General features: G+C 42.3%; 1 protein-coding gene across 1 annotated transcript; it reads left to right on the top strand.

Annotated features, from left to right (window-relative positions):
* slx9 (SLX9 ribosome biogenesis factor) lies at positions 1 to 27,146 on the top strand. Its single transcript, XM_080720908.1, has 6 exons — positions 1 to 357; positions 2,172 to 2,292; positions 15,914 to 15,982; positions 20,465 to 20,642; positions 23,622 to 23,690; positions 25,350 to 27,146. Exons 1-6 carry the CDS (start codon positions 130 to 132, stop codon positions 25,477 to 25,479), a joined length of 795 nt encoding a protein of 264 aa, XP_080577034.1. The 5' UTR covers positions 1 to 129; the 3' UTR covers positions 25,480 to 27,146.
* Positions 27,147 to 27,977: the final 831 nt, after the last annotated feature.

Here is a 27,977-nt window from a genome sequence, read left to right as displayed (position 1 = left end):
ATGTGCACGGATGGCCGCGTACACTGCACATAAACACACACACACACACACTGCTCATACACACATACACACAACACCTAAACACTTAATAATAATATTAATAACACATCTATCATAATAATAATAAACATGGTGGGGAAGATAAAGCACGTGCGACAGAAGAGGCACCAGGACGCTGTTAAGCTCACAGTGAATCTGAAACCAGCTGCCTGGGAGACACAGGGACCCCCTGCTGCTGCTGGGGGCGGCGGACCCCCTGCTGCTGGGGGCTGGGGACCCCCTGCTGGAGTCTGGGGGGTCCCAGGGACCCCCACCACCCAGGACAGCCACCATGAAGCCATCAAGGAGAACAAACAGGTACAGTCAGTGGTCTACTGCTGATCCATTGGTTCTCCCTGCCAGGGGTCCTTGAGGGAGTTTTTTTTCCCCCAGGGGGTCCCCAGCTAAATGATAGTTATGAACCAAATGGACCCTTACAGGTCTGTAACTCTGAGAACCAAAAGGACCAGTTAGTACCTGTACACTCTCTGAGTTAAATTAACATTGACTTTACAATCTAAATTGGGGTCTCGGAGATATAAATGTCATTAAATGGGGGTCCGTAGCCCTAATGCATGTCCAGTTGACCCCTTGCTGCTGCTGGGGGCTGGGGACCCCCAGTCCTAGGGAGGGACTCCCCAGGACATGAGGCCATCAAGGAGAATGAACCTGTGTCTACTAACTCCAGTGGTTTTCAACCCTTTTCATATCAAAGGTCAATTTTTATTTATTGTTCATGTGAGCCACGGACCACCATTTGATGAGATGTAGCTTATCGGACCCATAACTATTTAGTTGTAGTTGGATGAGATTCTGTCCACAATTCCATGCTGTATTGATGTTGTTGCCATAGGAGAGATAACAGGTCAATCGAAATAACAACCCTTCTTCATTCTCTAATTGTGTAGAGTTCTTGTAACTTAAGTAATTTTAATTGTTTAACAATAATTTAACTCTCGAGAGCATAAAATGAAACCAAACAGAGTTAAAGATCTATAAGGGTTCATTTGGTTACCAACTCTATCATTTAGCTGGGGACCACCTGTGGTCCACCAGTGATCAACCAGTGGTCCCCTCAAGGACCACTGGTTGAAAATAGCAGATCTACATGCTCACAACGCTGTTGTGAGCATATAGATCTGCTATTTTCACAATAGAAATGTGTTACTGTATACAAAATGTAATGCCTCAACTCTTAGTGCTCATCAGAGTGGGGGGGGTCCACAGTTAAAATGTCATTATTTTGGGGGTCACAGCCTGAAAAGGATGAGAACCACTGTACAGTATGATCATAATTCAGACAGTATAATATGAAACATACTTTAATGCTGTCATCTTTCTTCTAAAGCAGCGGACAGTTTAGTGTCAAGCACCTACTGTAGATCTTCAAGCTCACAGCTGCAAGCTTGTACCTCTATTTTTGAAAATGTGTGCTGAAAAAAGCTGTGGATAGCATACTGCCTAAGATGCTGGCATCACTATCGTTGATGTCATTTATCACTTGATGATATTTTATTTACAGTCATATTTTGACTTTTTGACAGTTGATGTTGCACTAATATAATACGGTACTCTTAGTGTATTATTATTTATAATTGTACTAATATTGCAGCTGCACAGTGCACATTAACAATAAACAAATAAACAAAAATGTGGTTTAAAAAATCGGCCTGAAGGTGGCGCTAAATGGGACAGATCCATGTTGATGAGATGAGTCTAGACATACTGTGTACTGATTTGCGTTATTCTAGGGCAAAAGTTTTAGGAGCAGTGTCCAAAAATGTGTTTTGCAAGAATCGGCCTCATGGTGGTGCTAGAAGAGGGTCATGTGAGAATTGATTGTGGTTTGGTAGGCAAGGAGTGTGTATGCAAAATTTGGCTTGAATCGGGGCAACGGTGGCGCAGATATGAGCAGGGCAAAAGTGTGACGTGTGACAGACAGAACTGACTGACGGACAGCTGGTGGCGGTTTTGATAGTAAGCGCGACCTGACGGTCGCAATCAGACGATTACTCTGTATCGACCGATATGTAAGTTATGAGTATCGGAATGGGATGGGTGTCATGTAAGGAAACAAGGTACTGTATGGGTACATTTATAATGTGTTGTTCATCCTTCTCTTGAACCCACAGACGCTGAGCTCCTTCCCATCTGGGATCTTCTCTGGAACAAAGATCAGCCGTGAGGCTCTGGTCCAGACGCTGACCATAGAAGAACCAGCAGACGTCGTCACACCACTGCCTGCTGTCAAAGGTAACATAGAACACACAGGCTTTCTCAAGGTGGGATAATAAAGGTATCTATCTATCTCCGTGGCACCCTAGGGTGCCGTGGTGACACCAGTCATGGGGTGGTACAGGATGCTTTGATCATACTTATTTAACCACTTATACTTAGTAAACCGGACCTGAGTTGCGCTGTACTTGGTGCATTATTTCTCAGCCTACAGTAGTACACCAGTAAGACTCCCTAAATCGGGAGATAAGCGACCGTCAGGTCTCATACACAAACTTTAGAAGGCAATGGTAGCCAATCAGGAGGGAATATGGGAAATGGGACAGATCCATGTTGATGACATGACTTTAGAGATACTGTGTACCGCTTTGTGTGATTTTAGGGCAAAATCTGTTGGAGCAGTGTCCAAAAATGTGTTTTGCAAAAGTGTGACATGATGTGACAGATAGACGGACAGATGGACAGACAGCGGGTGGAGCTTTTCATAGTAACTTGCGACCTGACGTTTCGCAACCAGGTCGCCAGAAATTGACGATCTACAAGCTCACAATAATGTGATTTTGTTAGTGTTCCCCCCGGGAGGCTCTCTCCATTCCGACATGTCGCCACTCCGAAATTGACTTCTTATTGTCGGAGTGGCGACACTCCCATAGGGGTTAGGTTCAGGGTTAGGGTTAGAGATAGGGTTAGTGTCGGAATGGAGACATGTCAGAGTGGAGAGATGCACCCGTTCCCCCCACCAGTGGTGTGGTTAAACGCCAAGTATAAAAGTTATGTTTGATCTGTCCTATATAATGGCTATAGAACAGATATTCTCTCATGACAGACTGTATCTTAGGGAGAAGGAATTTACATATCTAACATAAATGTAAGTCAAAGTAACAACAGTTACATCTCTCGGTCGTCCTCAGACGAGCTTCCATCGGAGTCTCCAATCGTTCCGCTTCTCCATACACCCGGCCAGCTCCGAAGCCCACACTTATTCATTCAGAATGAATTCAGTCCGATCAGAAATTCATACCCAACTTTTTACATGGAATCTGAATAAAAGTATATTGCGATTCACATGATGGAGACTGGAAAAAAAGACTGTATCAAGTACCTACTGTATATTATAAGTACCTTTTCGGCAAATAAAAGGTGAATTGATCCCAGTGCATGAGGGAGGACGATATCACGATAAATTAAATCTCCAGTCCACGATACGATTATCGTGAGTGTTTTTTATCACGATAAACGATAGTATCGCGTATCGTCCCATCCCTAATTCAGGCTAATGTTGCTGGCTGGCTGACAGCAGGTGTTGGCCAGTCAGTGGCTTGTAGCTCTTTCTGGTGGTTTTGATCTCAACACCCTAATCCAGGGAGTTTCAGGCCAAGGACCCCTTATAGCTGAGAGAGAGATGAAGCAGGGACCCCCACCACTAGTACATATTGTATACAATTGTGGTGGTGTTTGAAAAACCTTTTCATAGATGGCTTCATAGACTTGTTTGACAGCGCTGTCATCACTGTTGTGTTGGATTCATGTTAACTTGTATCTTCAGACATTTAACCACATAAACCATCAATACTTAGCTAACTTGACCTTTCGCTCTGTACTTGGTCTGCTCTTTTTCCCCTTTACACCAAACTTCTTTCCTGGAAATTGCCGATCTACAAGTAGACGGGTTGTTTATGGCTAAAGTTTTCGTAAGAATATGAAGCTAGTTAGTAAAGTGACTTGCATTGGGCTTGGTTTTCAACATACTCAAGGGACCAGTGCCCATGCACTTACCTGTCAAACTATTTCACAACACCACCTCTATGAGAACTCTTTATCTTTTAACACAACTAAGAATGGCACACACTTGTAATGTGATGGGACAATAAAGATTGACTCTGATTCTGATTCAGAGGTAACCACACTGATATCATCCCCTCCAGATTTGGCACCAAATATGGGGAGGAATTATTTCTACTAGTATGCCATCACAAGGTGTGAATCCCTAGTCCCACCCTGCTTGAATAAAGTATATTCAATCTTTACCAGAATTACCCTTTCTCACCACTAGATGGTGTGTTTGACCTGTGCATAAAGGTACCAAGGTTCAGACAGTGTAACACAAACAAGCAGGGCTGTAAAGTAACTAAGTCCATGTAGTGTGTGTGTGTGTGTGTGTGTGTGTGTGTGTGTGTGTGTGTGTGTGTGTGTGTGTGTGTGTGTGTGTGTGTGTGTGTGTGTGTGTGTGTGTGTGTGTGTGTGTGTGTGTGTGTGTGTGTGTGTGTGTGTGTGTGTGTTTCTAACAGGAAAGAACTGGAGTATTTCCAATGTTGTATATTTTTAGTCCACTACATCTCAGTGAGAAATATTTACTTCTTGAGCGGTGCTAACCGTTCCTACATCTGGCTTTGTGTGTTTGTCCCGTGCCTGTCCTGACTGTCATTGGTCAATTGAGTACCTGAGACGAAAAACAGTCTAGTCCATATTTTAACATTTTGAATATAGATATATATTTTTTTATTTACCAGACTGTAAACCACAAACTAGAAGTTTTAAATCTGTTACATTCTTAATGCACGCACCCCTCATTTTGTTGAATTCGATTTTTTTCTACATAACTACTAGGAATTATAAGACATAATACTTATGGAAAGTGGAAAAACAGTATGTATATCTCCAACAGTTTGTGGAACAACAGTCTAACGGTGGTTGCACACTGCTGCGTTTTTCGGGCCGAATATCGGAGGGAATTTCGGAGCACGCAAATAAAAAAATCAACCTCACGTTATGTCAGTCACGTTTGCACACTGCCGCATGTTTCGCGCACCACTCGGTCCCTTGCTCTCTCTATCTCTCTCTCTCTCCTTGCCCTGAAAAACGCATTTCGCAACGAAAAACGCAGCAGTGTGCAACCAGCTTAAGTCTGTACAAGCAATATTCAGCAGACAAAGGGAGCAGATAACATTAAAACAGACAATTGAACAAAATGAATGACGGGTGATTGCATCAACAATTTAACAGATTAAATGACTAGTTTGTGGTTTACAGTCTGGTAAATCAAAAATATATATTATATATAATCAAAAAACTTGAAATATGGACTTAGACTGTTATTCGTCTCAGTTTGTCTGTCCAGGGTCACACTGGACAAGCTTTGTGGGACGCTTAACCCATTTTGACCTAGAATTATTTAATGCTATTGAAAAATAGCAGATATACAAGCTCACAGCGCGGCGGCACCGAGTGCCACACTCCTTTTTACGTTTTATTATCCTCCTAAATAATAGGTTTTATTATTTAGGTTTTATTTGACTAAACAATAGAATAGTAACCAATTTAAACAAGGAAGGCATCTGTGTGATTTTGGATTTTAGCTTTAAAGCAAGATACATTTTCAGAACATCTAGAACAGTGGTTCTCTTAAATAGCAGATGGACATACTGTATTTTGCCGATAAAGTATAGTTTTAGACACGCCGTCTCAAGCTAACTTGAGCCATGAGCGAGTCGAGAGGCGGTGCGTTGCGAAGTTCACTTGAGCCGGCGTTTGGAGCTGTACCCCGACAGGGACAGAATAATAGATGTTGTTGCTTTTGCCCCAACTGCCACTCAAGGTGACTCTACCGTGTTGGGCTGCCATGTCTGGCAGACTGCCTTGAAGGGTGACGGTCCCTTTTATTATTTCTTATATCAACGATTTTAATAATCAACTAAATTGATTTCCCTGATTAACTGTATTACACTTCATTGTACAACGGTGGCGTGGGGAAATAGCTGAGCTTGTAAATCTACTATTTTCACTATAAAAGGAGAAAAAGAAAGTTCATGCATCGAAATTGAGCCATGCAAATAATCCTGATTAATACTGATTTGAACACACACACACACACACACACACACACGCACACGCACACGCACACGCACACACACACACACACACACACACTTGTCCATCTTCCGCCTCTGAGCTTTTGATTCCATGCAGAGAGAGAGGGGGAGAGAGAGAGAGAGAGAGAGAGAGAGAGAGAGAGAGCGATGGAGAGGAGGGCGAGTGAAGATTGCCCCCCTCCCCCTCCCCAGGGCATTGACTGTGCCCCCCCTCTCTCTCTCTTTGCACGCATCGCGTGAGAGAGAGAGATGGTCCGTCTGGAAGTACAGTATGTGGCTGAGATGTGATCTATTTCCACATCACTGTATGTATTGTGCTGTAAGGGTTTATAAGGAGTAGTGAAATGACACGCACACACAGAGTGGTGGACATTAATGAAGTTACTTGATTATATTGTACTAAAGTATTTGTGTGTGTTTTTGGCAAGAAAGGCCGGGTGCAACAATAATCACAAGAATACTGTCATAGATCGTGGTTGTGTAACGGTGTGGAGTTCATAACCGCAATTATTATAGTTTTATATTTGTAATGTATTTTATTTTTATTTTTTTAACAACTTTTTTGGGGAGTTACCGCCATACCGCCCGTAAACAGTGATGTAATACCGCGGCCCTCGCTCCCCGTTCACTTCTAGCTTTTTATAAATCCACTCCTCGCTACGTTAAAGAGCGCCCGCTCGGATCCAGCTCCGCTGCCCGCTCCGCTCACATGCTCTGCCGCCAATGTTGATCTGAGTAATGCAGGAGTGTTGCTCTTAGGGCTGTCACGATTATGACATTTTACATGACGATTAATTGTCACTCAAATAATTGCGATTAGCGATTTAATTGTGTTTTTTGGTCGTTGACAATTACATTTGTGTTGTGGCTTGTAGGCTTTGAAGTTGCACATGGCAGATATGACACATAACCTGGATATACAAAGAAATTACTGACATATTTGACAACTTTATACTTTAAAAAGAACATTGATAGTGGAAATAGCCGATCTACCACTATTTTTGAAAATGTTTGAAAATATACATTTTTCAACGTGGAAATGATTATGACGATTGTGACAACATGATTGTGATTATGTGAAATAATGATGTAGTCATTGTGACAGGCCTAGTTCCTCTCTGCCCATAAACGCGGTGGGTAAACGTCTTGTCTCTTTAGTGGGCAGCATCTGTCTAGGTCAGGGGTCCCCAGATGATTAGCTTAATGTATTTGTTTTCCTCACTCATCGTTAACCAAACCACCAGGCAGTATAAGTGTGTACAGGGTGGATGCAGCCTGTTCACCGCTGGTTGCTTCGAAAATAGAAGATCTACATGCTCACAACGCCTCGCAGTGCGAGGCGTTGTGAGCATGTAGATCTGCTATTTTCACAATATTTATCTGTGGAACCTATAGTCACATTAAATGTAATGCCTACAATTCCGAGTGCTTGTCAGGGTGGGGGTCTCCAGTTCATTTGGGGGGGGTCTGCTCTAGGTATTCTACAGTGCATTTGGGGGGGTCTGCTCTAGGTATTCTACAGTGCATTTGGGGGGGTCTGCTCTAGGTATTCTACAGTGCATTTGGGGGGGGTCTGCTCTAGGTATTCTACAGTGGGACGGCCCGTTGTCACACACATCTGTCCCACAGCCTTGTGACAAAAGAGCCCCGTTCTGCAGTCTAATGAAGTATTTACTACAAGCAGGGGTGTCACACCACATTCTGGGCCCTGGGTACAAGGTTAGGATTCACTGCGGGCCCCCCATGAATGTTCTTCATAGGGGGAGGAGGGGGTTTAACCCATTTAGACCGGGAACACATTATTATGCATTATTTTGTGCTTTAACTATTGAAAAATAGCAGACATACAAGCTTGCGGTGCTGCGCTGCAAGCTTGTAGATTTGCTATTTTTTGAAAAATCTTGAAAATGTGTGCAAGTATTTCAAATCCTTCTGAGGTTTTTTGAAAAACCTATGTTTCTATGTCAGTGGTGCTCAAACCTTTTCATGCGAAGGACCCCCAAAATGATATGTATTTGGCCACGGACCCCCATCTCAAAATATTTAGTTCCTGGGACCCACCAGAAGCAAAATTTGAGTTACAAACGTTCGCTTAAGAAATACATATATTCAAAGATTTGCACACAGTTTCACGACTTTTCAAAAATAGCAGATCTACTGCACTCGGTGCCGCGCTGTGAGCTTGTATATCTGCTATTTTTCAATAGCTAAAGTATAAAATAATGAAGGCCCCTCCACCTCCTTGGGCCCTAGTAACTCAGTCCCACTCCCCCCCTCCCCCTTGTGACGCCCCTGCCTACTCTTGTCTAATGAAGTATTCTTTCACTACCAGACCCTGGGGACCCCGGCCCACGTGTCAGCGTTGACCTCAGGGGTCACCTCCCCACAGACGGCCTGCCAGCCTGGCTTTTATTTCACTGACCCTGCAACTCTGCTCTCACATTCGATTTGATGGGGGTCCCCCAGGAGTCTTTGCTTGGACCCCTCCTCTATTCTCTCCGCACCAAATCTCTTCTGAGAGAATAGGCCTGAATGTCTACAGGGTCAGAATGCAAACAGAGATGTAAGAGTTCACGGTAAAATACATCCTCTGATGTACAGTAAGGCTGTGTCAGTTAATCCTACTAATAGATTGCAATCAGTACAAACATACTCAATTTAAGTATGTACTTAGGGCTGTCACGATTATGACATTTTACATGCCGATTAATTGTCACTCAAATAATTGCGATTAACGATTTAATTGTGTTTCTGTCGTTGACAATTACATTCCTGTTTGGCTTGTAGGTTTTGAAGTTGCACATGGTAGATATGACACATAACCTAAATATAAAAAATAAATTACTTACATATTTGACAACTTTATACTTAAAAAAAGAACATTGATAGTGGAAATAGCAGATCTACAAGCTCACTGAGCTTGTAGATCTGCTATTTCTACTATGTTTTATTAAAAAAATATATATGACACATTTTCAACATGGAAACTTTTTATGAAAAATAATCGCGATTATGTCAAATAATTGTAATTAGACGATTATGTAATAATTGTGACAGCCCTACATGTACTATTTGTATACAAATGTTTTATTTTATTTTTTTATTTTATATACAATAGAAAAAGTATTGCAGATCTGCTTGCTGTCAGCACATGGCATCACGACACAGTGAATGATCATGTAGGACTTATGTTCTTAATCAGACTAATCAGTTCAGTAGTTTATAAAAAGATCTGACATTTTCCAAGTCCATTTGTTGATGTAAAAAAATGTCATCTCTTGATTATTCGATTAATGAAACAAATATGAAAATAATACCAATCTGTAGAATAATCGGCAAAGAAAATAAGCGATGGCTGCTGCCCTGCTCTGGTGTGAGCCTTGGTTCTCATCTCTCCGCTCCACTCCAACCCTCACCGTCTGGGGTGTCACAAGGGGGGGAAAAGTGGGAATGAGTTACCAGGGCCCAAGGTGGAGGGGCCTTTATTGTATTATACTTTAGCTATTGAAAAATAGCAGATCTACAAGCTCACAGCGCGGCACTGAGTGCTTGTAGATCTGCTTTTTTTTGGAAATGTGTGCAAATTTCTGAATACATGTATTTTTTTAAGCGAACATTTGTAACTCAAATTTTGCTTCTGGGGGGTCCCTGGAACTAAATATTTTGAGATGGGGGGTCTGTGGCCAAATACATATCATTTTGGGGGTCCTTCACATGACAAAAGTGTGAGCACCACTGACATAGAAACATATGTTTTTCAAAAAACCTTAGAAGGATTTGAAATATTCAAAGACTTGCTCACCGTTTTCCTGTGATTCAATCCTGTCATGCTCAGATTCTTGTATCGCAGGAAAGAAATAACTCAGAGCTTTGAAGGGTTTTTCTTTTTGCTTTGAAGTGTTATTGCGTCGCATTGACAACACAAAAATATAATAATAATAATAATAATTCCCCCGAATGGAATGATGACAGCAGTGGTATGTATTTGCACGCACTAGGGATGCAAATTATCGATTTATTCACCTTAGCGATTAATCGATTCATTGATAAGCTACGTTTTTTAGGACCAAAAGGAAAATTCATTAACGAGCGCCAACGAGCTTCACCTGAAAAGTATCTTAGTAGCAATGGTTCTAAAGTGTGGTCCAGGGACCCCTGTCTCTGTGTCTCTCTCCTCCAAACTATCTCACCCCTCCAGAAGTGCACACTACCAATCCCCCCCCCCCCCCCAAAAGATAAGACAAGTGAAAGCAGAGAGGCTCAAACAGCCTTACAGGATGCTATAGTCGGGGTGGGGGTCCAGTGGGTGAGGGGTGGGGGTCCGGTGGGTGAGGGGTGGGTGAGGGGTGGGGGTCCGTCCTGTAATCACGGCTCTCCATTTCACCACAACGCTGGGAAGACGATGCTCCCGGTGGGAGTGCCCCCCCCCCACCCACCTCCACCCACCTCCCCACACCCCCACCCGCCTCTCAACACGCGTCGGTTCAAGTAGAACGACCTCTGCTCCACCCTTGCCTCCCCGTTCAGAATTCTTCCAAACTAGAGAGAAGGAAATTTATGAAATGGAAAGAAATGACCACACTCACAGAGGAACAGTGGTCCCTTCAGCACACCCAAAACACTCACAAAGCACACATGAAACACGGGCGAGAGCCGAGAGAGAGGAAAATGAATAAAATGGGAAGAAAATAATATTCATCACACTCACAGAGGCACTTCTTGCCTCTGTGAAAACAATCTAGATCAGACAGGGATGCACCGAATATTCGGCCACAGAAAATATTCGTCCGAATAATGCCAAAAGGGTCGATTCTACTTGAAGCGACGTGCGAAAGACAGGCAAGCCTCCACACTCCCATCCACCCACATCCACCCCCACCCACCCACCCCCACCCACTCCCATCCACCCCATCCTCCAACATATAGATCCACTGACCCCCACCCATCCCACCCACCCCACCCCTGGGTGATCGTGTTTCCCTCTTCCTCCTCAGTCAGTCAGTCAGCAGTGATCCTCATGGTTTTACAGATGCCTATCAGCTCCTGTTCTCTGTGCTCAAACAGCAGCTCTAACACATTTGTTGTGTGGCGCTGCGGTGGCAGAGATGAAAGATAAAAGACACCCGCTGCCATGCAAGCCCAGAGGCTTCTCTGCCCGCTGCGCTGCGTTACGGCATGCATGCCCGCCTGGCCGATCCTCCACTACAGATAACGCCCGTCCCAGCGAGGGCCGTCACCATTATGACGATCAGGGTTCCCACGGTCATGAAATTCCTGGAAATATTTTGAAATTACAAAAATATTTTTCCAGTACTGGAAAAGTTTTAGAATTGATCAAGGATCCTGGAAGGTCCTGGAAAAAATAGCCATGCATTGTCTTTGGTTATTGACTTTGTTAATACATCTGAAATGACAAATTAAACATTTGTCAAATATTAGAGGCAGAAATTGAGAAAATAGACGATCTACATGCTCACAACGCCTCGCAACGAGCATGTAGATCTGCTATTTTCACAATAGAACCGTGTTATACAAAATTCCTCAACTCTTAGTGCTCATCAGGGTGCCGAGTCCCCAGTTAAAACATGATTATTTTGGGGATCACAGCTAGGCCTGTGACGATTCACTTACCTCCCGATTCGATTCGATTTCGATTCATAGGGTGACGATTCGATTATATCACGATTATTGCGTTTTCCTGCGATTTGCGATTCGAATCATGATTATTGCGTTTTTTCCCCCCAAAAATTACAGCTTTTTTATATTGAAACATTTTAAAACAATTATAAACAATTATAAAACATTAAAAGTTGAATCATAATACTTCAAATCAATGCAGCCAAATAAAGTCAGTCAATCTTTCTGACATTTATTTCAGCCAAAGTGCCAGTGGTACAACATTACAACAACATGTTCCTGGTCAAGATGCCAGAAAACACAGAACACAACAGTCATAAAAAAATAATAAAAAAGAATCGCTGTGCTGCAGGCCTACAGCACTGTGCTAGCTTTAGCCATAACATGACATCCTCATGACCTAAAACTGTTCCTTTAGGACCTGTACTTACTCTGACTGAAGGACCTGTACTTACTCTGACCCCCCTTTCCACAGCAAGATATTTAACTGATTACATTAGGCAGAACTAACACACCTGCTTATGATGTACAGGAAACCAGGCTCATGTAGGACAATGGTACAGTATATATCATCGGGTGGTGTTCATTTAATCAAATCAAACTTTATATACAGTATATAGCACATTTACAACAACCATTTTTGCTTAACTCATATACTGTAGAAAATGTCCAACAGTTTGTGGAACAACAGTATGTCCGTACAAACAATTTAACAGATTAAAATCTAGTTTGTGGTTTACAGTCTGGTAAATCAAAAATATCTATATACATTTTTTTTTAAATATGGACTTAAAAGACTGTTTTTCATCCCAGCGTAAAATAGACCTGTGTGCTGGCTTTGACCTTTGAACTCCATCTGCGCGGCATGTCGCCACCGGTCGATGCTGGTGGCGAGAAAAAATAAATCATTTCAAGGACCCCGGAATGTTTATGTATTTGCATAAAAGACGAGACAATTTGTCTAAAATGTGGCGTACCGGCATGGATTTCTAGATTGCAATTCTTTCAACATAAGATGCTGCATTCAAATTCAGGAGAGTTTAGACAAGGCAATTCTCTTGAATGCTGCCTTCAGGTATGGCATGGAAAGAGGGGCATTTGCATTTCTTTCACCATGTAGTAAAAACTGCATTCATAGTCTGGAGAGGGCACTTTTTACAGACGGATAAAAGGGCAGGGGCTCAAGCCCCCTTTGATGTCTATATTGTGTGCATGTGCCTGGACCACGGTATGAAATGACAGCGGTCACAGTTATTGTGACGGCATCGCAGTGACCTTTGAACTCTATCCGCGCGGCGTGTCGCCACAGATCGATCACGTCCCAGCGTTCCTTCAGAGTGACGGACAGACGACTAATAAGGTCATGTCAGATCAATAAGGAATCATGAAAAAATAAAATGGAGTGCAGGATTACATGACAGCAAAAAAAAAGGAAACGTTTTGTAACCAAGACAAAATAGTATTAATGTTGTAAATAAATACATAAATAACTTAATTCATACCTTCACGTATACGTTTATATTAGCCCATTACAACTGGGAAAGCATCTGTGTCATTTTGTTCCAGGGACCCCCAGAAGCAAAGAGCTGAGTTCAAAATGTTTGTTTTAAAAATGTAAATACAATTTGAAATATATTCAAAGATTTGCACACATTTTCCAAATAAATAAAATTCTCAAAATGGCAGATCTACAAGCTCATAGAAATGTAATGTCTCCCCGGCACTCCCAACTAGTGAAAATAGCAGATCTACAAGCTCACAACATCACAACCTCACATCACATTTCCTGTCAGACTACCGTATTCTATCAATAAATGCAGAAAGAGATGAAAAAAAGGTTAAAAAAAGATTTACACACGTCATTGAGGTGTGTGTGTGTGTGTGTGTGTGTGCGTGTGCGTGGTGTGTGGTGTGTGTGTGGTGTGTGTGTGTTTTTTTAGAAGCTGGTGGGTGGGTGTGTTCGAGGTGTATTTTCATTAGATGCCGGTGTGTGTATATTGTTTTTTTAAGCTGGTGGAAGTGTGTGTGTGTGTGTGTGTGTGTGTGTGTGTGTGTGTGTGTGTGTGTCTGCGTGTGTCTGCGCGGGGAAACATCTGTCTGTCCTATGACCTCATGACCTTGTGGCGTCACCGGCCAATCACAGCGCTCGCTGACCCTGCAGGATGGGAACCATGGCTGCACATAATAGCAGATCTACAAGCTCACAGCGCGGCACAACGTGATTCACTGTGAGCTTGTATATCTACTATTTTTTTTTTTTTTGACTAGCCAACGTATATAAATGAATAGACTTCTCCTGGGGACCCCCAGGAACCCTCCCAAGGACCCCTGGGGGTCCCCGGACTCCACTTTGCGAAGCACTGAGCACCCACCACACACACACACACTATAGGGATGGGACGATATGTGATATTATCGTTCATCGCGATAAAAACCACTCATGATAATCGTATCGTGGAGATTTAATTTATGGTGATAACGTCCTCCGTCATGCACTGGGATCAATTCACCTTTTATTTGCAGAGCTGCATATCTGGTACCACTTAAACCCTCTATAATAGGTAAACGGTACTTATAATATACGTACTTAATACAGTCTTTTTTTCACTCTATCAAATGTCTTAGCAAAAAAATAGCCGATCTACAAGCTCGCGACGCGTTGTGAGCTTGTAGATCGGCTATGTTTTGGCAAATGTTCCGTACCAGGATAATTGGATTTTGATTACCACGATAATATCGTAAATTGCGATTTCTTTTGTCACAATAATCGTGATATGACATTTTTATATCGTTCCATCCGTAGGGCACACACACACACACACACACACACACACACACACACACACACACACACACACACACACACACACACACACACACACACACACACACCTCTTCCACATCTCTCTATTTTTCTTTCTTTCATCTCTGTCTCTCTCACTTCATTCTCACGGCTGTTTTCACTCCATCAGAATTTTCTTTTCCACCGCTTTTTGTCAGCTCTCTTTCTCACCATTATATTAGCACACACACACACGCACACACCTACACACACACACACACACACACACACACACACACACACCCCTGGGTCCCTGAGGTTGTCCTGAACACAGGGCAGCTCAAGGTGGCTGCGCTGATAAAATAACATTAAAAGAAAAAGTCGGGGAGGAAAAAAAGATAGTTTTTCCGTCTCTGCCCAGGATGTTTTCCCCACAGGAGTGGAACATGGATAACTGGACCCCCAGATACCATGTATGTGCAGCAGTACACCCCAACCCCTCTGTCTCTCTGTCACTCAATTCAATTCAATTCAAAAATAGCTTTATTGGCATGACTGTAACAATTACAATAATACCAAAGCATCAAGTGCAATAATAACAAAACAAACAATAAGAAAACAAACAATATCGAACATAAGAAATAAAATACAATATACTGTCATCAGAATTTAACTGTGTGTGTCAAGATAGTCACATGAGTGTATTGTTTGCTTAAAGGGGAAGACCACCCATTTTCAGTATTGAACTATGTCATTAATATACCTTAGAGGAGTTGTGTGGAAATTAAAAAAAAAGTTCCCCCTCTTCTGTGTTGCCTAGAACTGGAGGTTTGATTTTGGGGTTTGTATTGCAAATTACAACTTGATGACATCACACATTGTACTTTACAATATAAATCCCAAAATATATCCTCCAGTTCTAGGCAACACAGAAGAGGGGGAACTTTTTTTTAATTTCCACAACTCCTCTAAGGTGCATTAATTACATAGTTCAATATTGAAAATGGGTGGTCTTCCCCTTTAAGTGTCCCTCAGTTTGTGACATGCAGTCACATATTGTGCAGCTAAATGTGCTGCAGGTTCCTCTCCTAGTAGAATGTGTTGTTTGTCATTGTCATCTAGAACTGAAGTTTGGAATTAACAGCTCAAATGTCTTAAAGTATTCTGCTCTTATGTTTTTATATTTGTCACATTTTCATAGAAAGTGCGTCTCATTCTCAACCTCAGTGGTGGTCACTCTCTGCTTCTGTTTCTGTCTTATAGTGAAAATACATCCCTAATTCTCATCCTTGTGTTCCTTCCAACGTATGAATAACTTGTCATTAAATGTGTGTTCTCTTCTCCTCCTCAGGCGTGGAAGAGAAGAAAGTCAAGTCAAAGAAGGAGAAGATGAAGGAGAGGAGAGAGCGCTGGCTCAACAGTGAGTGTCCAACCTGTCCATGATGGTTTATACCCTTTATACTGTCCACGATGTCCATGCTGTCAGTAGGGCTGTCACCATTATGACTAATTACATTTTACTTTTTTCTTTTCCACAATTACATTTCTGTTTGGCTTGTAGGCTTTGAAGTTGCACATGGCAGATATGACTCATAACCTAAATATACAAAGACATGAGTGACATATTTGACGACTTTATACTTAAGAACATTGATAGTGTAAATAGCCCATAGTGGAAATAGTAGATCGTCTATTTCCAGTACTTTTTCAAATGTTTGAAAATAAAGTAAAGTAAGCGATTATGACGAATTATGTCAAATAATTGCGATTAAACGATCATGTAATAATTGTGACAGCCCTAGCTATCAGGCAGAAATGTTTTTATTTTATTTTGTAAACTATTGTCCTATGCAAGAGTGTCACACAAAGGTAGTGAAAATGGACAATGTTTATAAGTAAAAGGAAAGGTTTTTATCAGACGATATGCCATCCACAAGCTCACACTCTTCCAGCTTGTGGATATTTTTGCCGCAGGACACGCCCTGCACCAAAGAGGATGACTGTAGCCATGAAATAAAGTTCAGCAGTTACACCCCCCCCCCCCCCCCCCACCAGTGTTGCCATGTCTTGTTATAACCCCCACCTGAAAAGGTTGTGTGCCAGGGAGCCCCCGTTTTTATTTCAAGATCTGTTTGAGTTGTGAGCTTGCAGATTGACTATTTTTAACAGTATACAGGTTTAAGCTCACGACGGCCTATGTATAGATTTGGAGACTCACTTCCGAGCAATCTTCGTTCCTACTCTCACCTATGGTCATGAAGTGTGGGTCATGACCGAAAGTATAAGGTTGCGGCACTCGCGGGTACAAGCGGCCGAAATAAGATTTTCTCAGAGGGGTGGCTGGTATCTCCCTTAGAGATAGGGTGAGAAGTTCAGTCACCCGAGAGAGAGAACCGCTGCTCCTTCACTTGGAAAGGAGTCAGCTTAGGTGGTTGGGGCATCTAGTACGGATGCCTCCCGAGCGCCTTCCTAGGAAGGTCCTCGATGCGGTCCCAGGGAGGAGACCCCGTGGCAGACCAAAGACCAGATGGAAGGAAGGACTATATCTCCACACTGGCTTGGCAAAGCCTCGGTACACTCCCTGAGGGAGTGGAGGAAGTTGCTCAGGATAAGGAACTCTGGAAGTCTCAGTTGGAACTGTTACCCCCGCGAACCGATTCCGGATAAGCGGTTGAAGATGGATGGACTCACTTCCAATCTTCCGCCGTAATCACCTCTTCAGACTCCACAAACTCTCACAAAATCTGGCAACACTGACAAGTCCCCCCCCCCCCCCCACCATCATCCTGCTATAATAGTGATCAGTAACTCTATCTCTGTGCTGAGCCAATCAATTCCTGGGTAACACTAAACGCATCCTCTGTGTGTGCGTGTATAATTAGGCGCTAATGGCCTGCCGTCCGCGCTGTGCAGGCTCTGTCTGAAACCCTACCCCTTCTCCTCCATGCGCTGGAGCTTTATTAGCAGGAGGACCAGGAGAAGATGGGCTTATTTATCTGTTTATGGTTGGTGTTATCATTATGATTATTAAACATTATTCCTTATTTATCTGTTTATGGTTGGTGTTATCATTATGATTATTAAACATTATTCCAGGAATGGGTGTGGACTGGAGGAGGCTGTGGATGTGGGACAACGAGCTCGTTACTGGTGCATGAATAATAAGGATATGTCATTACTACACAATTATTACTATATATATATATATATATATATATATATATAGAGAGAGAGAGAGAGAGAGATGTCAAATATTATTCCCTTTTCTATTCCCTTTTTCTATCGTTATAGGCAAAAATGAATAAAACAAAATAAAATAAATAAAGTATCGGGACCTGACCAACAATTAAATAAAATAAATAAGAAAGTATCGGGACCTGATCAACAATTATTTACATTTTCTTTCTTTTTGATTGGCACCATTGTTGGAAGGATAATTAAAATACTTACATTTGTGTTATTTTAATTAAATTGTAGTTTTCTGTTAAATTCCAAAAGCATTCAATCATGGAACACTTTTTTGGATTTATCACGTTCTAATCATTTAATTAAAATGTGATTAAAGGGATTGGTGGACATAACTTAGTTGTTAGAGAGGTCGTCTGCTAACCAGAAGGTCACCGTCATTAACCCATTTAGGGCCTAGGATTATTGACTGCTTTAACTATTGAAAAATAGCAGATATACAAGCTCACAGCGCGGCACCGAGTGCTGCGCTGCGAGCTTGTAGATCTGCTATTTTTGAAAAATCATGATTTTTTTTTTTGCAAGTCTTTGAATATTATCTACTTAAAAGCGAACATTTGTAACTAAATATTTACTTCTGGGTGGTCCCGGGAACAACATATTTTGAGATGGGGGTTGGGGGGGGGGCGTCCGCGGCCAAATACCTGTAATTTTGGGGGTCCTTGACATGAAAAGGTTTGAGAACAGCATGATTTAGAGGAAGGATTTAGAAGTCGGGTGAAAAGATCGGGTCAAAGATATTCAAAGACTTGCACTCATTTTCACGATTTTTCAAAAATAGCAGATCTACAAGCTGTGAGCTTGTCGGTGCCGTGCTGCGAGCTTGTAGATCTGCTATTTTTCTAAAGTTAAAGCATAAAATAATGGTTAAAGTTGTTCAAATCTAACGCGACTCGGGCACGTTCCAGGTATTTGAGAGTTAAACGTGAAAAGTTGAGTTCTACCTAGACCTGTCATAATTATTATTACATAATCACCTGATCACAATCATTATAGTTATTTTTTGCATAATTGTCATAATCGTTTCCATGTTAAAAATGTTTTTACATTTTTTACTGAGTATACAAAAGAGTGGGCACTAAGGAAGAGTTGGCACCTCGGTGTAAAATGGTACACAAATAAAACATTTAAACATTTGTTTAAAGGAGTAGTTCACCCCCAAAATGACTTTTTTTCTATTGATTAGTCACGCCATGGAGACTAGAGTTCAATAATATTTTTTGTTTTTTGTCGCATTCCTAAGACAAAAATGTGATAACAATACATTTACCCCCATTCATTCCGGATGGTGACCCGTTTCGAAACGGGTCCCCATCCGGAATCAATGGGGGTAAATTTACTCGAATCAAATTTTTGTCTTAGGAATGTGACAAAAACCAAAAAATATTATTGAACTCTAGTCTCCATGGCGTGACTAATCAATAGAAAAAAAAGTCATTTTGGGGGCCACAGATGAAAGTATCTGTGGCAAATATCTGTGGTAGATATTTTTTTATCTGTATCTACCATCCACTTTGAATGGAAAAATATCTGGAGAAAGAGATTTTTTTTATCTGTTATCTGGCCCAGTGGGAATGGGCCTTTAATGTTATCTTTGAACTTCTGCCCCAAAATGACTGGAAGTACAGGTTTTATAGCGATTTGTAGCAAGTGTAGAACATTAGATATTCCCTCTACACTAAAATATCTTCACTGGAAATAACATAGTGTATCTACAAGAGGTTGTACGCCTGCTCTATTTTTGCCAGATGTTGTTCGCCCCAGAATAGGAACGCTAGCGTCCCCATACACAGGAGCAGAACACACATGTATAGATACAGACGAGTTTTGTATTTATTAAAATCCATATATTATTTATAAAAGAAAAGAGTAAATAAATAAATAAGATCAGCTATTTTCCGTGTGCGACACAACAAACGTATGTCTCAGGCTTGACTGTGATGTACTGTAATATTAATTATAATTACAGTACAATTTATATAATTTAAAAAAAAAAATTGTATTATACTTTCAGAAAATAATGCCATCCATCCTTTTTGGAGTTCTACACTAATCACCAAATGTAAAAATAAATATTTTCTTTTTACAAGAAGGGTTCATATTTTAGATTGTAATTAAGGGAAATAAAAGATGAGTGTTAAAATGTTTTCATTTACTGCTTTCTATCGTTTTAGAGATTATAATTATGTTGATTTCAGTGGTTGGGGGCATGCGTACAAGTGGCTAAATATGTCTTTTTACACACAATAAGCCCTTTGCCGAGATGCGCCGCACATTTTCATGGTCAGATATATATGCGGACTAGTAGTGTTACTCTAAATAGTAATAAAGAAATAACTGGCGTATTGTATCTAAAAAGACATATTTAGCCTTTTATCACACCCGCTGAAATCAAAATCCCTAAACATGCTAAAAAGATTGAACGAAGTAAATGAAAATATTTTAACAATTTTTTTCTTTGTTCTAAAATATGAATAACTTGTAAAAAAAACAAAGTTGTCCTTTTACAGGATATTGCCAACAGTACAAACAAATACAGGCCTGTCCAGGGTATGGAAGGCCGTTCCACAGGTGCGGTGCTGCCGGTAACCCTGCCCTCCCTGACTGGTATCCTGTCCCTCTGTCTGTCTGCCCGTCCATCTGTCCTCTCCTGCAGAGATCAGCTCCATCAAGCAGGCCAGGGAGGAGCAGGTAGCGGAGGCTCGCAGGAGGACCATGCCTGTGGTGGGGGACATGAAGCCCCTGGCCGAGGCCCTGCCGGAGCTGTCCCAGCTGCTGTCCCCCTCCACCCCCACAGCCTCCACCTCCAGACGCAAGAACCGCAAGAACAAACTGTAAGTCTGGTCCGTTTCTTTTAAACCGCAAGAACAAACTGTAAGTCTGGCCCTGTTTCTTTTAACCACAACAACAAACTGTAAGTCTGGCCCCGTTTCTTAAAGACATTGTGCCGTGATGTTTTTACATAATCATCAGGTGTGTATAAATACTTTTTTCAAAAACGTTTTTTTTTTTTTTTTTTTTTTTTTTATGTGGCCACACCCACCAGTTAAATAAGTATAACTGGTTGTCATGGTGGGTTAGCCACACTCACAGTGTTGTTGGATGGGGAAAATGGTGGTGTCATTACATCTGTATATTTCAATTGGGCCTTTTGACTGGAGGTCTATTAGAGTAATGTTAGGGGTCTATTAGAGTAATGTTAACTCCATAGACACATACAAAACAGAAAACCATTTATGAAATATGAAGTGTTATGTTTTCAGCTGGTCCAGAACTGTTTTATTTTGTTTGTTTGTTGTTGTTTTTTTCTTTTGGACCCTCAGTTTGATAGGCCACGGACCCCAATTTGTTAAAGAATAATTGCGATTAAAGATTTGGGCACAATTCAATCAAATGCCAAATGTTTGAACCGGGTTAGATTTTTCAGCGCGATGAAAATCATCAGCCTGAATGAATGGACAAAACAGGCTGTGGATTTAATAATGTTATGATTTTATTTCAAACTTTTCACCGTCTTCACGCCTTGGTTTCCATCAGAGCAGTAATGTAGAATCCTTGGTTTCCATCAGAGCAGTAATGTAGAATCCTTGGTTTCCATCAGAGCAGTAATGTAGAATCCTTGGTTTCCATCAGAGCAGTAATGTAGAATCCTTTATGAGAGCCGCTAGAAGCACAGGACACACTGTCACAGCGGAATGAAGCGTGGCTACGACGCCTTGATGTCCCTGGGCTGTACACGCACACACAAACACACACGCACAGCGCGCACAGCCGCACACGCACACACGCACACAATGGGAATATTACTGACAGTAAGTGTATAACCACTTAAGCCCTCTGAATGTAATGGTACAGTGAGTGTACAGTATAACTGACATATTGGAGCTTATAATTGAGCTTATAATTGGTCTTCATGCTCGTTATGAGGCGGGAGTGTTTCTCTGGGGCGGGGGAGGGGGGGGGGGGGGGGGGGGGGGGGGGGCAGTTCAGAAATCTGCCTAACAATGACATCATCGATAGGGACCCCAGGCTAACATAATACACAGTATATATATTTTTTAACTCATTTAGGCCTAGAATTATTGAATGCTTTGACTATTGAAAAATAGCTATTTTTGAAAAATCATGAAGATTTGTGCAAATCTTTGAATATATATACAGTATATATATATTTTTTAAAGCGAACATTTGTAACTCAAATATTTGTCCCTGATACCATATTTTTAGATGGGGGGGGGGACATATCGTTTTGGGGGTCCTTCACATGAAAAGGTTTAAGCACCGCCGACATAGAAACATGTCTTTCTCAAAAAGCCTTCAAAGGATTCAGAAGACACTTATAGAGAATCATGTCAAAATATTCAAAGAATTGCTCAAATTTTCAAGATTTTTCAAAAATTGCAGATCTACAAGCTCGCAGCGCGGCACTCGGTGCCGCGCTGCGAGCTTGTATATCTGCTATTTTTTAATAGCTAAAGTATAAAATGAAACGCAATAACACGTACCCGTTCTAAATGGGTTAATGGAATGCTATAATGGAAACGGCAGCTTTTCTCTTCGTGTAAAGCTAACGTGCTGGATGTGTGCGCTGCTCATTTTCAAACCGTCCACAGAAATGTCTCTGTCCCACAGTGAAGCATAGGTGAGGACCCATATAGAACTCTCACAGTTATTACGTAATGGCCTGATTTCAGTTATTTGAGTTAATGAATGGCAATTCTTTTTTCATCATTTTCAACAATCGCTTCCATGTTGAGAAAGTTTCGAAACATTTTCAAAAATTGTCCCCAGACCCCACTTTGAAATCCACTGTTCTTAAATCCAAACAGTTTTCTGAAGAAAAAAATGGTGCGTTGGCAACTGCATAATTGCTAAAATCTAAAACCCCAGGACAACAATCCACTCGTCCTAGACTGAACTCTAGAATTGTTTGCACAAAATTCTGGGTTCAACTGGCGTTCTGCGTCTGGTGTACAATGGTTCTTAATTTGTCAGACACCCACAGAGACACAAACACACACACACACACACACACACACACACACACACACACACACACACACACACACACACACACTCACAAGTAGAGGCATTTAGAAGTTATAATAAAGGCAGCTAGACCACACCGCACATTCGAGTGGTGGGACAATGAAACTCATTCTATGTGTAAATGATGCTGAGAGTGTACATGTTGCACTCTGACAGAGTTAAGGGGGTTCCAGATGATACACGGTCACCGCCTCCTACTAATTCATTTTCAATGAGAGGCGAGCAGCTATTTTGGCCGCGCAGAGAAGTTTTGGGGGGCGGCGAGGTGAGAGGGCGCGATCCCGTGAAATCCCTGAGGGCGTGCTCGGTTGTCCGCGGCGCACGCGGGCGGCGAGAGATGGATTGTGTTCATCTTTGTGAAATACTTTGTGGCGTTTACTCACTGAACAAGTGTGTTTGTGTCTCACCGTGGCGCGATCGCTGCTGATCCTAGCGGGAGCCCCTGTGGCAACCACTGCTCATCTGGAGGGCCTGGAAAGAGAACCACTGATGTTGTAATTGCATAGCAGACGTGAAGTGAAGTCCACAGAACCAGCTCTGACAGGGTGATAAAACACGGTTCTGGAAAAGGTTCCAAATGTGATGGAACCCTTTAACTTGGGTTCCTCAATGTCCTTTGGCATTCATTGGTAGGATCAGGCAGGGAGTTAATTTATGAAAACACACAAACAGTTAGAATATGGAGATAAGAGGTTTCTAGTAGCCAACAACAACGATATGTTCATGTACAGGTATATATAACTCTCTCTCTGTATCTCCTCCAGGCCGGTGAAGAAGAAGCCAGAGCCCACAGACTTCAGCCTGATGAAGCAGCCTCAGAAACGCAAGTTCATGTAAGATATTCTCCTCTTTATTCAAGTTTGTGTAAGATATTCTCCTCTTTATTCAAGTTCATGTAGATATTCTCCTCTTTATTCAAGTTCATGTAAGATATTCAGCTCTTTATTCAAGTTCATGTAAGATATTCTCCTCTTTATTCAAGTTTGTGTAAGATATTCTCCTCTTTATTCAAGTTCATGTAAGATATTCAGCTCTTTATTCAAGTTCATGTAAGATATTACTCCTTCATCCTCACCACGTCACACACACCATAAATATTAATATAATATTCCACTCTGGGAGCGTACAAATGGACTCCGAAAGGATTTGATTGTCACGGTCGACCTTATTTAGATCACGGGTGGAGCAGTGGTAAAGTAGCTGCCCACCATCGCGGAGGTTGTACAAATCCACCAAATGGCTTTATTGAGCATCTATGTACTGTATGAACGCTATTAGCCCGTGTTCAGGGAAGGGAAGGGAAGCCGGTGATGTGTGTGTGGGAAGGAATCAATTGGCATAATGACTAAATGTGGGAGACAAATGGAAAAAATATATTTATATATATTTTTTCTTCTTTAGATCACATTTTTCTGCAGCCTCAATTTCAAAGCATCTTTATGAATATAGACACCACATTCATATGTACTAACCCATATTTTCACTTCACTTGGCCTTTTTCTGTTTCACGACAAGAAATAGAGATTTCAGAATTAATTTGGACCAGCTCAGATCTTTTGAAACACTCATCCCATAGTAAAATCTGATGCATTTTTTATTGTATTTATTTAGATTAGCCAATTATGTTTCCCCTTTTCTTCTCCCACTTTAGCCATAAATACACTATAGAAGAGGGTATGTGCATGCATAAAGTGAATCGAAATCGAGTGGCAAAGTGAGTTTAATGTTGTTTAATGCAATCAGACAGGACTCTTTTGTTAGGATGTATGGGCTGTCAAGGCCAGAAAGTAGTTTTTATCACTCAGTAGACATACCTGCATAACTTCCTGGTATGATGATGATGTCACAGACTCACAGGTATGATGATAATGTCACGCGCATTGCCCTTACTGGCTCTCCTGCCAGTGTTGCCAGTTACCTCTTGCCCCAACCTTGGTGCCTAAGACCTGAGGCTCATTCTACAAATAAATACCTTGTATAACTAGAAATACTGTTCCTATGAAACAGTGTGGGCTCGCATGTAATGTAACACCATGTATGGGCATAAAGATCTACCCGTTGGCTCATTGGCACCTCATTTGCAAGTGTGGTTGCCAACGTGTCTATATTCTGCAGCGTGCTAACTGTCATGTGAAGCTCGACCAATACTCCAGCTAACACCACTCCACACCCAATTGCACCTCATTGGCCAAGGGCCCTGCCTTTGTACTGTCGTGGTGGAACTTGATAAATAAATAATGAAGAAGGTCCCAAGGACCCCCCAAATTATGTATATATTTGGCTGGCTGTTTTGTGCCAGGGACCCCCAGAAGAGAAGGATTTCTGTGGCCAAAACGTGGCCATATTTTACCACATATGGAGATGACTGACACCACAGATATTTGACGTCATAGACCACATGACGTGTGTGTCCGTGTGTGTGTACGGTCACAAAAAACAACATATAGGTCTATAGATACTAGAGTATCTCTATCTAATGTTTTTCTTCCCAGAGAGTCGGAGAGCAGCCGTTTCGGCGAGGCGGCCAGGAGCCTGGCGTCCACCGCCAACCCTCTGGCCGACATCGCTGAGCAGCTGAGGAAGAGGATGAAGCAGGAGGAGGAAGGTGGAGGACCCAGTTAACCCTGAGAACCCCCTCCACCCACCCACACACACACACACACACACACACACACACACACACACACACACACACACACACACACACTGAGGCCCCTTCTCCACCTAAAGAACTGTGGTTCCCTTCTAGATTCTTTGGAACCTTGAGGTGCTTTTTCCCGGGAACCGCCACCCCCCCGTTTCCCGCCAGTTTGAAGCAGAACCGTGGTAACTGGGGAGAGGAGGCGTGGCTGAATGGTTAGGGGTCATCAATATGTCCATATATGGACTTAATGTGTCCGTGGCAAAGACTGGTCTTGTCCATGGAAGGTTTATGATTTTCTTTTTTTAAACACCTTTATAAATGTTCTTATCTTGATCATAAGACCCAATTACTGGATGGCTAGCCTGGGCTGGCTTCCAATTTCGGACTTTTGATCCGGTCTAGAAGGGATGGCATCCTACGTCATTCTGTAGTCACAAAGGACTACACTTTGGCAGGAAACATGCGCATGCGCTAACTGGGTTGAAACTGTTTACGGTTTGGTGTTTCCTGCCAAAGTGTAGTCCGTTTTGACTACAGAATGACGTAGGATACCATCCGGTCTAGACCGGATCAAACAACCTGTCTTGTAAACGAAGACCAGGTTTTCTCCCAGAAAGCCTGGTGAGGCGAGGTTACTGGATGTCAAATCTCTGGGTTTTCTTCAGAATATATTACACAATACGACAATACTCATTTACTGCGACACTATGGCTTATTAGGAGTCCCAAGTTCTGCCCTGGTTGCTTGCTCAGAGTTACACACCTGTAATGGCCATTTAGGGCTATCTCTTTGTGTGTTTCTGTACCTGTCAATGTGTCACATTAAACGGGGGGACAGCTCAATGGCAGTTACAACAGTTTCCCTTTTCTTTTCTTTCTTTTTTTTTTTTATGGTGATTTTTTTTGCTTGCCTTTGCCATTGTTTAAATGGCACCTGCATCTTCCAACCTGTTAAATACGTACCCGGTTCATTCTCAGTGGAAAGGCTCATCAGGTGGAACCGGTTCGACCCCCCGGTGGAAACGGGGGCCGCAGTGACTTCCCAGACATGCAGAGACTTTCCAGGGACCACCACACGTTGTCCTCATGGTGGAGGAGGTCCCACCATGGTCCACCCCCCCCCCCCCCCCCCACCCCAAAACTCACCACCCATTAGTCCAAATCAGTGGTTACTCGTTACCAAATGTGTGTGTTTTTTTCTTTTGTTTGAAGACCTCTCTTCCCCCCCCTTACTTCTGACAAAATCTGAGACTCACCAAGCACACACACACACACACACACACACACACTTGTTTTTCCGACAAGTTAACCTTGTCGGAAAAAAGTTAACCTAAAGCCTAAAGCCCTTTATAATTCTTTGTGCGACGAATAGCACAAAATATCCGATCTCCAAGCTCGCAGCGTGCCGCGATGCAACGCGTCGTGAACATTTTAGAAACGATGTTTTCTATGTAACAAAGTTGGACTGATATCGTATTGAGTGGATGAAAGCGAGTTAGGATTTTGTGTTATGTGATTGATCGTTGTTTAACGTTTTTTGGACCACTGCCAAACTGACGAGGCCTGAACCTTGGCACCCACCATCCCTTAGGGGGTCCCGTGCTCCCGGGATGGATATACAGTACCCACTACCCATGTACCCACGTTATCCCACATCCAGTAGTAATCAATTGTGCTTCAATAATAATAAAAAATGTAAAACACTATTTCTATGTTTAACTTGTTGCTGTCGAATAATTATTCATGAGAATCTTGAGTGTCTGAATCAAGTTGTATTTCCATCCATCCATCCATCTTCAACCGTTTATCCGGAGTCGGGTCGCGGGGGTAACAATTCCAACTGAGACCTCCAGATTTCCTTATCCCGAGCAACTTCCTCCACTCCCTCAGGGAGTATACCGAGGCGTTCCCAAGCCAGTTTGGAGATATAATCCCTCCATCTGGTCTTTGGTCTGCCACGGGGTCTCCTCCCAGTGGGACGCGCATCGAGGACCTTCCTAGGAAGGCGCTCGGGGGGCATCCGTACTAGATGCCCCAACCACCTAAGCTAAGTGTAGGAGCAGCGGTTCTACTCCAAGTCTCTCTCAGGTGACTGAACTTCTCACCCTATCTGCATTTGCATTTCATAGTTCCATTTCAGCGTCAGCGACAAGCTAGCTCCTTTCAGAACCTCTTCCTCTGCTATGCAGCTCCGAGATGAGGTTCCTCACTGTCCTCAACCAGAATCGCCCGACTGGGGGGGAAGCTCCGCCGTTCACGAACACTTCTCACCTTCTGTGAACATTCTATCCATAAAGTAAAGGTCCTATGCCGGTCTCTCATCTGTTAACTTCTCAAGCTTGGAAGAAAATGTAAGCGATGTGATGAAATAAAGAGTTTATATCTGGCGGCTCTGTGTTTTCCCCATAGAGGCGCACGCACGCACGCACGCACGCACACACACACACACACACACACACACACACACACACACACAC

This window comes from Nannobrachium achirus (assembly GCF_963921795.1).
Source record: "Nannobrachium achirus genome assembly, chromosome: 24".
Classification (NCBI taxonomy): domain Eukaryota; kingdom Metazoa; phylum Chordata; class Actinopteri; order Myctophiformes; family Myctophidae; genus Nannobrachium; species Nannobrachium achirus.
Note: the sequence above shows the minus strand (reverse complement) of the source record. Positions and strands in the feature narration are given on the sequence as shown.